The sequence below is a fragment of the Mirounga angustirostris genome, unplaced genomic scaffold (genome assembly GCF_029215605.1).
Source record: "Mirounga angustirostris isolate CCGP_5_RB_7025 unplaced genomic scaffold, mMirAng1.0.hap1 SCAF_15, whole genome shotgun sequence".
In the NCBI taxonomy this organism is placed as follows: Eukaryota; Metazoa; Chordata; class Mammalia; order Carnivora; family Phocidae; genus Mirounga; species Mirounga angustirostris.
The window spans coordinates 71382546-71400301 of record NW_026991723.1 but is presented as its reverse complement, the minus strand read 5'-3'; the positions used below and the strand labels follow the sequence as shown (position 1 = coordinate 71400301).

At 50.5% G+C, this 17756-nt stretch overlaps 1 protein-coding gene across 1 annotated transcript; it reads left to right on the top strand.

Annotated features, from left to right (window-relative positions):
* Nucleotides 1-855: 855 nt before the first annotated feature.
* CUNH9orf152 (chromosome unknown C9orf152 homolog) lies at nucleotides 856-6149 on the top strand. Its single transcript, XM_045882891.3, has 2 exons — nucleotides 856-1790; nucleotides 4435-6149. Exons 1-2 carry the CDS (start codon nucleotides 1598-1600, stop codon nucleotides 4959-4961), a joined length of 720 nt encoding a protein of 239 aa, XP_045738847.1. The 5' UTR covers nucleotides 856-1597; the 3' UTR covers nucleotides 4962-6149.
* Nucleotides 6150-17756: the final 11607 nt, after the last annotated feature.

Here is a 17756-nt window from a genome sequence, read left to right as displayed (position 1 = left end):
TCAACATAACTGCTGTTCTTATAAAAGGGGAAATCTGGACACAGAGACAGGCTCACAGGGAGATCACTATATGAATATAAAGGCAGAGATCAAGTGATGCTTTTGCAGGCCAAGGAGCACCAGAGATTGCCAGCAAACCAATAGAGGCCAGGGGAAAGGCCTAAAACAGATTCTCTCAGAGTCCCCAGAAAAAGACCAACCTCGCTGATGCCTCGATCATGGACTTCTGGCCTCCAGAATTCTAAGACAACACATTTCTGTTGTTTAAGCTCTCCAGTTTGTGGCACTTCGTTATAGCAGCCCTAGAAAACTAACACACTGCCCAATGGAGATTTACTCTCACTCGCACACCCAGTGACTAGATCCCATGCAGTTCAGCTCCAGAACAGCTCCTAGAATTCAGCCACTACCCTCTTTCGAGGGCCTCTGGAGGTGTGTTGGGAAATTGGTTCTCTGCAAGACTCATGTTAGGACAAGATAGGAAGGGACTTTGTTGACCAAATGGCACAAGGATAGATCCAAGCTGGCACAGGGGAGAGAGGGTCTAGGACTCCATGGGGATATAGAGCCGGTGGGGCTGGCCAGCAGGGGTGAGGGCGCACCTCGCCATGGGTAAGAGAAACACCAGCTCCCTGCTTGGCTGGAGAAGGCTGAGACCAAGGAGGCTGGTGCAAATGTCAGAGAGCTGGGGCTGCCCTGGGCTCTGTCCCCAGGGCAGGCTTTGGGGCTGGGCTTTCTCCTGGGATGTGTGTGGTGCATGAGTGGAGACTTGGGGGCACCTTTCCTGCTGGGGTTCCCTCGGGCATGGCTGCCGCGTGCACATCCCTGAGGCACCAGCTCTGTGAGGCTGCAGAGGGTGCGCTTTTCCAAGGCAAACCAAACGGACGGGTTTGCTGATGAGATTCCAGGTTTCAGTCCAAGAGGTGCGAGCTGAGCAGGCACCTGGCACAGCCCAGCATTGGCTCTGGCTCTGCCCGGAAACAGGAAATCTGGGAATTAGACTCTAAACATTGGGATTGAGCAGTGAAGGACCTGGAGCCCAGGGCCTCCTGGGCACCCAGAAGGACTCCGAGCAGCTGTGCTTGCCTTGCTCTTTCTCCCCTACTCCTCCCTCACCCCATGCCCCTCAGTCCCTCCCTCCAGGTCCCTCCTTCCCCCTGCCTACACCTGCCCTGATCTCCTCCCTCCTCTCTCATCCTGTTAGCCCCCTTTGCCCTACCACCTTCCTCCTCTGTTCCTTCCTTCCCTCTTGGGGACTCCTTTTGTCCTGCTCCCCAATCTTCCTCCTCCCTCTGACTCTTCCTGCTCCTCCCCGCTTCCCCTCTCCTGCCTTTCCCCTCCTCATTCATGACTCCCCACCTCGTTTTCCCCTCACCTGTCTTCCTCCCCCTGCCATAGCTTCACTCCTTCCCCTACTTTCCACTTAGCCCTGCCTTCCCCTCCACCTTCCTTCACTCCCCTTACCTTTTCCTCCCCCTCATTTTCCCCTTACCTTTCCACCTGCCCCCCTCACTCCCCCCTCCCCCCTCCCCCCGCAGCTCCTTCTCGCCCCTCCCACGCCCCCGCCCATCACTGTTTGCTTTTCTCCCGGATCCTGATGAAGGGCTTGCCCTGCCCCTGCCCTGCCGGGCCGCATTTCCTGCAGCTGGGGTCTTGCTTCATGGCTGAGGGCTTCGGGACGCAGACCCCGGGGAAAGAGCCCCCGCTCAGCATCCAGGTCCTGCGAGCCCAGTACGCAGGCTTGCGAAGGCAGCAGATGGCCCAGGCCCACCTGGTGGTGCTCCCGAAAGGTAGGGTTGGGCAGGTGCTGGGGGCAAAAGTGGGGGGGGTGCCTGGCCGTGGGCGCAATGGGTGGTGGGCTGCGGCCAGGGTGGGGCCAGGGCTCTGTGGGCCCTCCCGGTGGGAAAGAGCAGGGATGGCAGCAGAGCAGGGCGGGGAGGCCCGTTCCGGGCCGCTGTGCTTGGCTTGGTTCCCCTCCAGGGGCCTCAGGCAGGCTTCTGGCCAGCTGCCGGCCGTACCTGGCCTCAGCTCTTATGTTCTCACCTGACCAGACTGTTCTGCCTGGTGGACGGTGGTTTGGCCCCCTGCTGGGCCAGGTGGGGCGATGGGAGCTCTTCCCCGCTGGGTCTCACCTCCTGCAAAGCTGAGAAACGGGCTCTGGAGAGAGCCGATGTGGTGTTCCCGACAGCCCTGGAGCGGGCCAGAGGAAGAGCGGGGCTCAGGGACTCAGGGACTCAGGAGGCACCCTGGCTCACGGAGCTTGCTTATCACCGTCTCAAGCAACTTCCAAGGAGGCGTGAGATACAGAAGCCTCAAAGGGAGAATGCCTCTTCCCTCTGGGAACTCAGATTTTATTCCTGGAGGAAGTTAGCATAAGGCTCCATCCCAGCCCTTCCCTCTAACGGAGGAATGAATGGGTCAAGGGAGGTGGGAAGATCAAGGCTGTGCCTGGGGGTTTCTGTGGTTATTTGTACACTTCAGGACTCATGGAGTAGCCCGCCCAGCACTAGGCCAGCTGGGAAGGAATCAGGGGCCAGAGGGACATCACCATCCGGGGCAGGAAGAGTGCTGCCTTTTGGAGACCAAAGTGGTATCCCGGAGCTGAAGGTGCTCATCTCCCATTACTTGGGCTGTTGCCAGCCAGTGGGTTCTGTTTGAACTGAACTGGCACAGCCAAATAGCCCTCCATCTCTGCAGGGTATACACTGAAAGGTTCCTAAAGCCCTAGTCCATCCTCAAACGTATTTATTCATTCAGTCATTCAGCAAATATTAAATTAAACCACTATCTAATGCAAGTACGATGCTTAACAGACCCACAATTCAGACTTACAGATCCATGTATGGGCACATCCCAAAGACAGTCCAAGTCGACATGCCCCAACCCTCCCTCTGGCTCTTTCTCCCACACTCTGTAACTCAGTGCGCTGCCCCCCGCTAGCTAGCATCAGGTGGTCAGTTAAGGCAAGTTAATGCCGGAAGGGCTGGTCAGACACTGCTTTGTCAGGGAAGACTTCTGACTCCCAGGCGAGGTCAGCCACTCAGCAGTATCTATGTGGGGGTCGGGGTCCAGGTGTCCCTCCCACTTTGTCTTTCTCCTTGTCCCCTGCGGACCCCAAGCTGGGACTGACAGCTAAGGAGGCTCCTCTCTCCAACCAAGACCTGCCCATCCACATGGACATAATGGAGAGGATACTAGTTCCTATGTTCTCCCATCACGTCCCCTCTTCCTCTGTTCTCAAATAAGCACATAACATTTTGACTTTTTGTGAGAGTGTCCATGTTTGTCATGCTTAGAAAAATCTGGTAGTCCTGAAGTGGGAACACATTTTCAGGCCCTCCACTGTTGGCAGAGATGGCCGCACCAGTCCTGCTTCTCTCAGACTCCCAGACCCGGAGCTCAGGGCCTTCCCTCTGCCTTCATACCTCAGCACCTCCGTCTCTCCCCTCCTGCATGCAGGGCCTCCCGCTGTGACAAATGCCAGAATGCTCAGGGGAGCTCCACTGAGGATTCAGAGGCAACTAACTGCAGGCTTTGGAACACCTTTCAGGCATTCCCACAACCCTCTCTGCCACCAAGGTTGACCATAAACTGTCGTGTGCCACAAGGTGGTAAAAACAGGTCCCTGAGAAAGAAGAGAGACACTGGTCTGGGTCCTCATCCCTGCAGCCAGTTCGGAGAAGCAGGAGGTGCTGTAAATGTGTTCCCAGAACAGGGTCTGTGGGATGGGAGAAGGCGAGGGGCCAGTCCTCCAAAAGTCGCTGCTTTGAAATACAGCTCCTCCCTCCTCCACCCTGGGCAGTAAACCCATTACGGGAACCCCAGAACACAAAACCCCGTAAGTGAAGAGTACTCCTTTCCCCTGGCCAGTGTGCATGTGAGTCCGTCCCATTCTTTCAGTCAGAACGCTGGGGTCACTTCCTCACTGCAGTTAAGAGGTGGAGTCTATTAGTAAACTCTGTTCTGCTTGAGTTTTTCTTTATAGCATTGGTTTCCACCTGCAATTTTATTATAATATATTTGTTGGCTTACGTCTTTCTACCCCACTAGAACATATCTGTGAAGATGGGGATTTTTGTCTCAATGTTTGCTGCCATAGTCCCAGAACCTAGAATAAATAAAGGCTGGCATGTAATAAGTGCTCAATAAATACTTGGCGAATGAATGAATACTTGTGCATGAGTGTGTATGTTAGAGAGCGTTTGTGTGGGTGTGAATGTGTGGACATGGGAGGGAGTATACACGTGTGAGCATATGCAAGTGCGATCACGTGTGATCCATGTATGCGTGTGTGCAGACATGAAGTGTTCTGACTACCTCGCTTCCTTGACATTTTGGGATAGCATTCCTACGGCTCGAAAGCTCTGAGACCCCCCAAATGAGAGCTGCCCCTGTTCGTTCCAGTGGTGACCCTGCTGTGCCTTGCTTTGTCAGGAGGGTACACGCCTGTTCCTGCTGAGTCCATGGTCAGTCCTGTTTGGATTAACAAGGAGAGAAGGCATTCGCTGTCCCTGGAGGAGGCAGATCCGGAGGCAGAGGGGATGCTGGAGGAGGCTGACGGAGGCTGTCTCCAGGCCCCTGAGTCTCCATGGCACACACACCTAGAGATGTACCGCTGTATCCAAACCTTCCACCAGGAAGCCAGTCTTCCAGTAAAACACAAGGACAAGCTCACGGGGTCTGAGCAAAGGCTCCCTCAGGAAGGAGACCCAGGCTTGTTTGAAAACAATCAGATGACTCGGCAAGGGACCACCATCCTACAAACAGCCCAGCGTGAACGTCCGGTGGGCAATGCCAAAATAAACGCAGTGGGATCTGGCTTAAATAAGGACATTCAGCTTCCTCCTTCCAGAAAGAACCCACACTGGTCTGGAAAACCAGCTCACTATCCATTTCCCCAGAGGAAGACTCCCCGGATCTCTCAAACTGCCAGGAACCTGGGATTGTATGGCCCAGCCTGAAGTCTTCTCCTCAGCCAAATATCTGTTGAAACCATCAATGGCCTCATCAAAGAACCCAGGAGGTGGAGCCACGACTCGGGCCTCTACCTATGAGCAAGAACGGGACTGACTCAGTTGTAGGGATTTTGAACTTCATGGTGGACGCACAGTCTCGTCCTTCAAAAGAGAAGAGATTGGCTAGGCCAGATCTCACACGGTCTAGGATGAAAGAGTGCTGTCTGATCAATGTGGCCCGACTGTGCTTGTATATAAAGACATGACGATGGAGCCCTAGATGCCCGTTCCTTGGAGAGCTCCAGTAGGACATCTCCGTCCCTAGAAATGGGAAGTTTGAAGCATAACACCGGCACCCTAGCCAAAGGAATGCCTCAGCAGGGCCCTGGAGCCAATGGGTGTGGGCAGTCTTGTTCTCAATGTCTTCTGATGATTTCTCACATGATCTGGAGATGAGCTCTGAGAATTGCCTTTTTCTGGTTACTGTGTCTGGAGGCCAGCTCACTGAGAAGTCACTACATTCATTGGTAGTGACCATACCATTTCAACTGAGGCTCCCAAAGTATGGTCACTGTGGGTTTAAATAAAAAACAAAACCCTACTGTTTTGTGTGTTTAAGGGGTGTTCAGGAAGGGTGGTCATCTCTTCCCCTTCCCTGAGACTGCACGTTCCAATGTCATTACAGGTGTATTTCCTCCCTCCTTCCCTCTCATCTCCCCTTCCTTCCTCCTTTCCTCCCTTCCATCCATCCATCCCGTTTGTCTGTTTTCTCACCCTCCCTCCCTTTCTCTCACTCTCTCCTAATTAAGTTCTTATTAAACACTGCCGGTCATTGAAGATATATGGTTAAGAGGAGCCTGAGCAGGAGACAAGGAAATACTCCTGCTTGGAAAATATGTATCTCCCACAAACTCCTTCCTTTTCAGCCAAATTTGAAGCATTCAGATCCTTCCTGGGATATGTTAAACTTAAGACAAAGTGAAGCAGGTGTTACTGCCTGGGTGATGGGAAGAAAGTAGGTCTTTCCTGGTTAATGTTTAACCTTTAAATGATATTTAACCACACCGAAGGTGCCTTTCCCTCACATCAGACAATCTCTCTGTAGAGTTTCACTTGTATTTTCCTCTTTTTTCCCCAATGGTGATCCAGTTTTGCCCGTCTACACCCAGAGTGGTTAACTAGGTGTGTCATTACCTGGCAAAAATACATATGTGCCTGCTTCTTGGATCACCCAGAAATCCACTCCAATTTGGGGATTTGTTGCAATTCCTTCTGTGAATAATCAGTGAGAGCCATTGTTAATTTTTTTCTAGTCTAATGAAAAACAAGGACATTTTCTGAAAACCCTTTGTCCTTTGCTTTGTTGTAAAGAGGACTGCCACAAATAACCCCTCTTTCTACAACGTATCAGTCAGGATGGGCTATGTTTTGCTGCAGAAACAGACCCTCCAAGCTCGCAACAGGAGCTTTTCTTCACTGATGAAAAGTCCACGTGGATTTTGGCGGACTTCCCAGGGCAGCTCTTCTGCATGTACTGCCAGGATCTCAGGCTGCTTCCATCTCGTGGCACCTACGGTATCAACACTGGTTTCCCTAATCACTGTAGCAGGAGAAGAAAGTGCGCTAACAGTCACGCACTCTGGCTTTCGAATCACTTCTACTTACGTTTCATCGCCCGAAGCAAGTCTTGTGGTCCTGTCTTCACTTCAAGGGTGTGCAGTCATCCCGTGTGCCTGGAAGGAGAGAAGAAATGGAAGGCACAGGGGAACGGCACTAATGGCTAGCAGGGGCAGATAGCCTTCCAACCACAGAGAGGACACCCCGATGTGGCTGTTGGGGGCCGGGTTATAGCACAGCATTCGATTTCATTCTGAACACAGTAAGTAGCCATCAAGAGATTTACACACGAGACCAAAATGATTTAATGTGCAGTTTAACCAGATTACTCTGGTTGTTCTTTGGAGAATGAGTTGAGACACATTAAGAGGCAACACCAGGGAAAAAATGGCCAAGGCAAGTTCAGTGGGAAAGATGCTGGTCAAGCAAGAGTAGGAGCCGAAGAGATGGGGAAAAAGTGGATACACTGGATATGTATCTTGGAGCTAGAGTCATTAGGATTTACTGAAGGAAGATTAGAAGTTCAGTTTGAGGGATCCTGAGTTTGAGATGTTCGTGAGACACACAAATGAAGATATCGAATGGGCCAGTGGATAAATGAGACCATAGGTCTGGGCTGGACATGAATTTAAGTGGCATGAGTGCGTGGAGGTACTGAACAGGACGAGGGCATACCAGCTGACCTATACATAGTATAGAAAGAAGGCAGGGTCCAGAATGAGTCCTGAAAATGCGTAATTTCCTTACTTGAAAAATCTCTAAGGATTTTTCCAATCCTTTAGGAGAGGTGGGGAAGAGGGAGGAGGGGCAGTGAAGGACACTGAAGAGCAGGACCCTGACTGGGGAGAAAAGGAGAGCCAGGGTGCTGGGGAGTCACAGACCTTGAGAGGCAAGATGTGGCCCAGGTCACTGCCCTGACTAGCCTTCCACAAATCCCTTTTCTAGATCCACATTCCTCAGTCTGAAGTTGCTTTTTCTTGAGGATGGGTTTAAAAGGCCAGAGTCTGGGGCGCCTGGGTGGCTCAGTCAGTTAAGCGTCCGACTCTTGATTCAGCTCAGGTCATGATCTCAGTGTCGTGAGATTGAGTCCTGGGTTTGGCTCTATGGTCAGCGGGGAGTCTGCTTAAGATTCTCTCTCTCTCCCTCTCCCTCTGCCCCTCCCCTGCGCTCAAATAAATAAATAAAAATAACAACGACAACAACAGTAATAATAATAAAAGGCCAGAGTCCAAGAGGCAATGCCCGAGTGGAAAAACTTTTCAGCCAAGAACAGGCCAGGTCAGTGTCAGCAAGTTCAGGTCAGAGCCAACTGCCTGCCTGCCATCGAGGCTGACCTGACAGGAAGACACCTTTGCCCCCAGAAGCCTGACCTTCCCTGGGACTGAGCTGTTCTCATGCTGGGGGTGGGTCTGAGGATCAGGTGTTCCCCTCAGAGAACTTGAAGGGAGGGAGGGCAAGAGCAGGGCTGGTTTGGAATCCTTCCTCTTCCCACAAGGCTGCTTCTGCCAAGAGCATTGGACCAGAACCATCCCTCAGTTGCTCAATCACACTCATGCATCTACCAACCACATGGGCTGGCACACCTCCTCGGGCAAAGGGTTCAGCTTAGTCTGGGCTGTCACACCACCCACAGCTCTGACAACCTCTCTCCTGTGCTGGGCAGGACTGGAGCTAACCTCTTCTCCACGGTGCTAGCAGAGGAAGGTTCTCGGGAACTAGAGACCAACCAGCTCACACTGTGAGTCCCGCATCGGGCCTCCTAGCCTTCCAACCACAGAGAGGACACCCCGATGTGGCTGCTGGTGACAGGCTTCAGTCTTCCAGGCTCCAGTCTCAGCATTGCCATTGGGAGACATGACCCTGGCTGAGTTAGACATGAGGGGACAATAGCTCCTGGGGGCAGGAGCCAGGACAGGAGGGTCCTTGGCATTCGCTGGCAATTCTGCTACATCCCCACTAGGAGGCAGCCTCCCCTCATGCCACCTCAGCCTGATTCCCTAACTTTTCATCCCAGGTCTTACCTCTCACTCAAGTTAGACCCCACCAACCTCCCTCCCTGTCCCAGCACAGCCGGGGAGCACATACCTTTAAGGCCAGCGTTGGGGGGCATGGTCTCCTTGTTCATACAGCCCTCTCTCATTATGAGGGTACAGCCATTCGGCATCAGGGTGGAAGGCACAGAGAGCACAGAAGGCTCTTTATGTGATTGGCTGTGTTGTCTTTTGGGTCTCTCTTCCCTTGGCTGTCTACGGTGACCTAGCTCATGGTCTGTAGGCTTGGTGTGGACAGGTGGGGGCCCCACAGGCTCCTGCAGATGAGGGACTCCCTCCCCTAGCTCCAGCCCTCCCACCCCCTCTGCATCAGAGGTCCACCTCTCTTTACCAGGTGTCCCAGTCTCATCTACTCTCTGCTGGCCCCGCTGGGGCCTGTGCACATAGGCAGGAGCCATCTTTGCACGTGTATGCCCTGCCACCCCCTTTGTAAGAGAAGCAAACCAAATCCACCCGTAATGCCTCAGGTTACAAAATTGAAACCTAAGGACAACCAGTCACACACAACCAACTAGGCGTTGGGCTATTGCCAATCAATAATTTCCTCACTTTGCTTCCCTGTCTGCTGTACCAAAGTCTCTCCCTGAGCTCCTCCTGTTGGTGGGGCACCCCTAACCACCTTTAGTTTGGGGCTAACTGGTCTGAATCGATTTTTGCTCAAATAAACTCTAAATGTTTACTATGCCTCAGTTTATCTTTTAACACTACTATGTTAGACTGCTTCCTTCTGATTCCTTCCCTTCATTTATTTCTATATCATAGCTAGGAAATCCTTTCAAAATATTTTTGACTTGAAAACTGTCAGTGGTGAAATTGGTACTTCTATCTGAAGGCCAGAGAGAACCCTATGACTTTTTCTAAATACTCTGCTTCTTAACACCTAACCCTGCCCCAGCCTTCCAGGCATTGGTTATCCCTACTTTGCATGAACATTCCTTTAGGTCTCCTCCTTATTGTTTAGAAAGACCCAACTGACCCACCATCAACATTTTCCATCTGCACATAAATTACTGAAGTTGATTTTTTTCCTTACTGCTGTGATTACATTTCTTCCACAGCTAATGAGCAATATGATTCCTAGAAACAGTATTCAAGGGATTGAACATTTCATTTTAATTTTATTCCTTGGCTCTGGGTTTGTGGCAGTTACATGAAGATTTCCCCTTCACTTCTGTCCAGGAAGACAATACACCCACTATGTATTTTTAATCCTTTGATCTCCCCTTTGTTCATTGATGAATCTACCACCTGGCTGTTTTAATCCACCCCCTGAATTCCCCAATTCCAGGATCATAACCAAAGCTGGGCAGCATGCCAACCTTTCAGCCTTGGCCAAGAAATGGAAGAAGGAAGGGAAAAGGTGCTGGGGGTACTTTCTGCCAACCCAAACTTCAAGTGTTTTTAAGCCCAAGCTGGCCCTCAGAATCAATGTGAGAGCTGGGTCAGCAAGTATTGTCCCAATGCGGGAGCTGTTCCCCTTCACAAGAAGAGTGGTGCTCTCTTGGTTGGAGGGTTCTGAGAGAGCCCGTCCCCATCCCCACCCGAGCCGTGGATACCTGCCCCTGCCAGTCTCAGGTTCCACTTGCCAGATTCTCCCCCAATACTAGACCCTTGCTCTCTCCTTTTAAGGTTCTGCCCACAGCACATGTGGCCATACTCACAACCCTAGGACCAGGGGAGACCGTCCCCAGATCCCAAGCTCCTCTCTGCTGAGCTCTACCACATGCTGACAAAATCGATGGGAAGACCCCTGGCCAGCCAAGGACCACCACCAGTCCCCAAAGGGTGTGTGTGCAAAGGATACTCAAAACAAGTGCTCGCTGTGGTAAACCCTGGTGAGTTGGCCCATACGTGAGCTGGCGGCCCACTTTTGCCCCTCCAACCTTAGGCACGTACCTGGGTTGGCCCTGTTCTTGAAGACAGTGCTTTCCAACCCTGACTGCACAAGGGAATCATCAGGGGACGTGGAGAATATCTAACTAAATTACAATCTCTGGACTAGGGCCAGAGCATTGATATTCTATATTTTACTTTTTAATCAAGGCATAAAACATATATGATGTGGACAGTAAGCTAATCTTTAGTGTATATCTTAAAGACATACACACACACACCTATTTTCACAGATAGATACACACACACACATACACACCACTCAGCATAGATCAAGATAAACGTTTCCAGCATTCTAGAAATTCCCTTCAGCCTCTTCCCAGTAACCAACCATATTTTCCCATTGTCCTGTTTCCATTTTTTGCCATCATGAATAAAGCTAGTATTGTGCTTTGTACATGTCCTTTGTTTTCATTTCCCTTTGTTAAATTCTCACCCCCTCCTTTTTTTTTTTTTTTTTTTTTTACAGATGTCTGTCTAGACAAGCTGGTTTTGAGCAGGGGCACTTTTTGAAAGCTCCCCCTGGTGGTTCTAATGTGTGGTCAGCATTCAGACCCACTACCTTAGGACCACATGGATTGCAAACCAGAGGCTCAAAGTTACTCAAGGGACAGAGGCTCCTCTGTGAGACCAAGCACAGCATTTGAATTTTCATGTCCCTTCTCCTTTGGGTCTCACACTTCTTCTACTTGACTTCCTAAGGAGGAGGAGCAGGGAAGGGGGACTGTTCTATGGGGGAGCAGGGATGGGGGGCTGTTCTGTAGCCCATGCCTATTGTTCCATGCTAGCTTTGTGGGTGGGAAGATCTACCTCCGCATCTGGGGCTCTCTGAAAAAGAAAGTCGACCAGAAGGATCATTGATCGTCTTACCAATATGCAGACCCAACTGTATTCTGTGCCAGGGTAGAGTTATGTGGGGAGAGAACACTTTGGACTGCCTCGAGGGCCCACCTGTGTGCCCTTCTCTATACATGGAACCAGAAACATATTGGTCACTTCTGACCGCAGGGTTCTGTAATTTCAGGGTTCTTCTTGAGATGAACTAGAAGCCATCCACAGACGAGGATGAACTCCATGATTACGATGAAGAACACTTCTGGGCAAGGGCCTAGAGCAGTTTGGTAAAAATGCTCCTGAGACCACTCTCTGTGGTATTTCTCTGGGGATGAGGAGTGTGGGCAAAGAGTTATTTTCAGAGTGTTATATAGACACTTTAAAAATTTCAGAGTGATTAACTTTGGAGCGATTGGGGTTACCAGTGGTACCCCAGCAGAGCACCTAGCTCCATGGTCCGCAGACCAGCAGCATTATCTTTACTGGGCACAGGTCAGAAAGGAGAATCATCTGGCCCCACCTGGACCTGCTGACCCAGAAACTCTGGGCGTGAGGCCCCACAGTGTGTCCTAGCAAGTCCTCTAGGTGATTCTGATGCCGTCTCATGGGTCATGGTACAGGCTGTCTCCTGCCTTCATGTGTGATTGGTATGCATGAGTCACATTTGCTAGATTTCCTCTTCCAGATTTAAGCAAAAAAAGATCCTGTCAGTGTTCCAAGCACTTGCATAGAGACGTTGGAGAATTGCTTACTGGTTTTGGAGAGACTGAACCACTGTAACACGTAAGAAGCATTGCTTACTGACTTTGGTCCCATTTTCCTATTCTGGTCCAAAGAAAGGCAGTCCTGGTAGCCTTTGCTGAACAGGGACGAAAAGTCACCCCTGGAAGCCCCATAGAAAGGGAACAGAGCCCCCTCCCCTTTGTTCCAGTTGGCCTCTTGCCTGTGGCTGAGTAGCCCGAGTGTGCTTGCTTGCTGAGTCCAGGCTGTTGTGGGTTAGCAAGTGAACCGTCTGCTTACGGAGAGAGAACGCACCTTTTCCAGGTACTGAGCGGCTTCTGCCTACCAGGCTCTGCGCGGCGACAAAAGAGACAGAGACACAGGAATGTCACATGCTTTGTTCTTCCGGAGGGTAAGTAAAGCTCAACCACATTGAACAGGCACCACTCATGGGCTATAATCATAAATCTAAATCATAAATCACGAGCAGTGGTGCACACAGAAACGGAGTCAGAGGAAGGGGAAGACTAAGTCGGAAGTTCACTTTTTAAGCAGTACTCAACTCAGTGGACCTGAAAAATTTTGGCCATCCCAATTCTTAACACCACACCCTACTCCAGCGAAGTCATACTATGGTAACAATGACCAGAAGCCCGAAGAATTAAAATGCCAACACCAAACCTTACCTAACAGCTCGGGTCTATACTGCTCCCTTGCATTTTAAACACGTTATTTGGTTTTATTAAAAACAAAATGCATGGTCGTGGATGAAGTTTATGGCTGGGCCTGTCGCGTTTCTGATCACTCACAGAAATGGGAAGTGCTCTGGCCACTAAGTCACGAAACACTGTTTCAGTTCGGAACTTAATGCATTCTGTCTGGTGTAATTTAAAAAGGTAAAAGATTTCTGCTTTCATTCAAAGGAAAACTTCTTCCTCTGCATCTCTGTCCACAGTGGGAGGGTGGGAAGCTTGGTTGGTGCTCACCTGCCTGGAGCTTCTGGTTCTGGTCCTAAGTGCCTTGGAGAGGGCTGGGAGTGGGTAGTGGCTGGGAGGGAGGGAGGTGAGGTAAGACCTTACTTGACTAATATCACCATGAGGTGGGCAGGGAAGGAATTAAAGCCAACACGTTCTCTTTCTTGTTTGGGAGACCCACCCTCTCCTTGCTGGGATCTTCCTTTGACAGGGGAGGGAGGATGCACCCCTGCTCCAACTGGCTGCTTGGAACTTGTCCTCTTCTATGTGCAAGGGTGAACCTCCAGCTTCTCTCTGCAGCTCTTCCCGCCCCTCTCTGGGCAGCCGTATGCACAGGATCTAAGGAAACCTCACACCTCTTCCATGAGAGGCCCATCTCTGCTCCACCGGACACCCGCACCGTGCTTCGTGCCCACCGATTCTAGCGAGGAGGTGGTCTAATGTCCACAGCCAGCTAGCTCAGCTACATTGTTACGAAGCCGGCAGCTACAACCTGGAGCCTTTCGTAGGGCTCACGTGTGTCCACCTGCCAATTCCCCCATTTCCCCAATTTTCAGAGAACGTATACCAAGCTGCTTGAGGGCCCCTTAAATCCCTTTCAGCTTGAGGAGAGGACGGCACCCCGGCCCCCTCTGCGGGGGTGGGACTCTGAACTCACTCAGTTTTCTCTCCAACAACCCTCTGTTAATCCCCAACTCCTGACACGGGCGTGGTTGAAAGTTATGGATGGAATTAAACCGGATTTTCAAATGACTCCTCAGTCCCACTCCTAGGTATGTGCCCCAAAGAACCAAAAGCGGGGACTCAAGTAAGTACATGTCTGTGCCTGTTCACAGGAGCCTAAAGGTGGGAACAGCTCAACTGGCTACCAGCGGGTGGATGGATAGACAGAATGTGGTCTGTCCACACCATGACAATACCACTCAGCCTCAGAAGGGCAAGAAGTTCTGACACATGCTATAACCGGGACAAACCCTGAAACCATTATGCTAAGTGAAAGAAGCCAGATACAAAAGGTCACATATCGTATGATTTCATCTACACCAAATGTCCAGAATAGGCAAATCCATAGAGACAGCAAGTAGATGAGTGGTTGCCAGGGGCTGGGCGAGGGGGACTGAGGAGTGACGGGCTTCTGTCGGGGATGACGAAAATGTTTTGGAACTAGATAGAGATGGTGAAATAGTGCAACATTGGGAATGGACTAAGTGTCCTGACTTGTTCACTTTTAAAATGATTAATTTTATGTTATGTGAATTTCACCTCAATAAATTGCCATTTCTTTCAAGTCAAGTATGCTTACCCAGCCAACCCTCTGGTTCCCTCTTGCCATCTCTGACTGCATCCTGTCTCATCCACATGGCTCTGCCCTGGTGCCCATCTCCTTTCACAGCTGCCTTCCTCCTGGGAGAGCTGCTCTATGGTGTCCCCTTTCTCTTCCCTGCAGGTGATTGATTCCCTGTGGGAGACCCTTTGTGCTTCATGCTTTTATGTCTCACACACAGGCCGGGCAGAGCACCTGCATTCTCTTTGGTCATATTTATGGAGCCCAGAGAGTTACAACCGAGAGCCCTCATTATTGCCCCTGTCATGAGCCTTTCCCTTTCCAGGTCACCAGACTGATTGCCAAGGACCAAGTGCACCGAGCAAGCAGATGGCTTAGGTGACATTAAGAATGGACTAAGAAGGCTCATCGAAAGAGAATGTGTGTTAATTACACATTCATTACTTCAAATGTTCTGCTGCTGAAAGGACTCACAAGATTCCACCGTTTTATGCTCAGATAGCCTTGTCCCAGGGCAAGGGTGCAATGCAGGAGACACACATCGGAAGGGGTCTGGTACTCTCGGGGACAGTCTTCCTGGTCTTCCCCTTGCTGAGTCACCCAGGTCCCACATCACCACCAGTGTATGTGCAAAGAGCCTGAGCACTAGGAACCTCAAGTCTACTTGTGGTGGGCGTCTCCTTACAGTGAGCTGGTCCTCAAAGCACAGTGCAGCTACGTGGCCGGCCTTAAATGGTCAAAACCCCATGGGCTCCACAGTGGTATCTCTGTTACACAAGGAGGCAAGCATTATTCGTTGTGTTAAAAGACAAGGGAGATCCTGATCAGTCCAGAGGGCTTTCTAGTTCTCTGTTCCTCTTATCTGTCCTTGTAACTATTCATCTTCTTATAGGTTGTGCTGTTATAACTCTGGAAAAGGATAAACTAGATGTGGACTGTGGACTGGGAGAGGATACACAACCCTAGTCACATTTTTTACCAGCTTATTCCTTTAGGCTGCATTTGGGTTGTACCCTTGCCAGCTTCCATGGTAGCAATGGAAATTCTAGAAATAGTTTCCTAATCTCTAGAAGCCAGTCTATTGTCTGTCTCAATGCAGGGAAGCCGGGGCCCCTGAGGATCCAGGGAATGAGCACACCTATGTTTTCAGTAAATGGCTTGCCTGCATCTTTCGTTTCCTAAAGCTGGACCATGCCCATGACCACAGGTCCTGGGGCTGATGAAGGAACAGGATGAAAAAGATGCCAACTTAAATAAATCTGCCCTCAGGACTTGAATGCTCCCCCTTGGACTGTAATGTGAGAGAGAAATCAACTGTGTTCTTTCAGACACTGAATTAATTATTGGGTCTCTTTGTTGGCAGTCTAGCTTTACCCTGCCCAGTCCAGAAGCAGACATCTAGAAATGGAGTGATCCTGTAAAATGTGTGTGTGTGTGTGTGTCTGTGTACGTGTACATGTGAACAGCAGGGGCCAAGGAACACATGCTGTAGGCGAGAGAGCTGGAGATCATTTCTATGGCCCACCAGAACCTTTGCATGGCTCAGTAGGCACTTGTGATAATTAGGAGGGCAAACCACATGCCTTGTTGGAAAGAACCAGAATTTCAGCATGTGGTGGTTCTTCGCGACAATGGCAGCTTTTAAGCAGACTGTCAATTTCCCCACCCATAGCCCCGACGTGGATGTACACACCCAATTTCCAGCTCCCCAGGAGCACCATCTCCCTCTTGGCGCTGCTCTGTGCTAAAGGCAGGCTCTACTGGTCTGAGAGAAAGCGGAGCTGGCCCAGGACCAAGACGGGAGGTGTGTCTGCTACTGAATCAGGTCAATGAGAAGGACAGTTTGGGAGGGAGGCTCATAGGCTCTGGCCCAGACAGCCTGGATTTGAACCTCCTTGCACCCCAGGTCTTGTCACGGGTACCGAGTTATTCAAACTCCCTGAGTGTGAGTCTCCTCATTTGTAAAGTGGAGACGATACTACTAGGATGTCCCTCAAAGGAGTATCATAAGAATGGAGTGAAATAACCCACCCAAAGCGCTCAGCACAAGGCCTGGTGCATTGCGGGCCAGTGCAAGGGCGATAGATGTCTGCTGCCCTCTGGGGGCGACGGTCAGTTTTCCACTGAAATGGAAGTCTAAGGAAAGGGCCACATTTGACCTCCACATAGGATTGCACACGCGGTGGTTTCCATTTTGGTGTTTTTGGTGTAGCTATATGTACGATCTCAAAAGATTCCTGGGCTGTGCTAAGAGTGGGAAATGTCCCGACTCCCCCGGGAAGGCTCGTGGCTGGGGAAGCGGCTTTCACCCTAGAGACTATCGCCACCTAGTGGCCACATTTCATGCTTGCAGGTAAAGGCCAAAACAAAAAGTGAGAGACTCCATCCACCCTTCCTGTTACCAATGACGCGATCCTGCAGCCCTCCTGTTCATCCAGGGAAGTTCCTTCCTCCGTGTCCCCTGGCAGGTTCCTAGCACCGTATGACCCTCCACTGATGAGTTCTGGAATATATCTGGCTTCTTCTAAACATCTTTTCACTTGAATCTCTCTCTCTCTTGCCCAGAATACCATAATTATATGGGTCCTACGCTAAGGGGAAAAATGAAAAGCATGCTAAGAGAGTGCAGGACCTGCACAGGATGGCCCTATTTAACAGGCAGGTGTGGACACAGTGCCTGACTTTGCAGCAGGTTTGTCCCCACATTCCCGATGCTAAGAGCTCCCCCAATCCCAGTGAAAACCATCCCAACAACCCTTGTTTTCACTGTTCTTATATCCCCAGCATTTGACACATAGTTGGCACTCAATAAGTATTTGCTGACTGAAGCCAGGGCTTTCCAGGAAGTATACTCTGAGCACATCTGTACCAACCATTTCTATTCATTCCCCACAGCAACTCCAGAAGTCAGAAATCCAATCTAGAATGGATAAAGAAGTGGTATATATATATATACAATGGAATATTATCAGCCATCAAAAGGAATGAGATCTTGCCATTTGCAACGACGTGGATGGAACTGGAGGGTGTTATGCTGAGCAAAATAAGTCAATCAGAGAAAGACATGTGTCATATCACCTCACTGATGTGAGGAATTCTTAATCGCAGGAAACAAACTGAGGGTTGCTGGAGTGGGGGGTGGGGTGGGAGGGAGGGGGTGACTGGGTGATAGACACTGGGGAGGGTATGTGCTCTGGTAAGCGCTGTGAATTGTGCAAGACTGTTGAATCTCAGATCTGTACCTCTGAAACAAATAATACATTATATGTTAAAAAAAGAAGAAGAGAAAGATAGCAGGAGGGGAAGAATGAAGGGGGGAAATCGGAGGGGGAGATGAACCATGAGAGACTATGGACTCTGAGAAACAAACTGAGGGTTCTAGAGGGGAGGGGTGGCGGGGATGGGTTAGCCTGGTGATGGGTATTAA

What these genes read in the sequence shown, in the direction of transcription:
- CUNH9orf152 (XM_045882891.3), top strand. Translation starts at nt 1,598, where the DNA reads ATGAAGGGCTTGCCCTGCCCCTGCCCTGCCGGGCCGCATTTCCTGCAG. An exon ending in CCTGGTGGTGCTCCCGAAAG is followed by an intron (nt 1,791 to 4,434) that starts GTAGGGTTGGGC and finishes TTGCTTTGTCAG; the next exon opens with GAGGGTACACGCCTGTTCCT.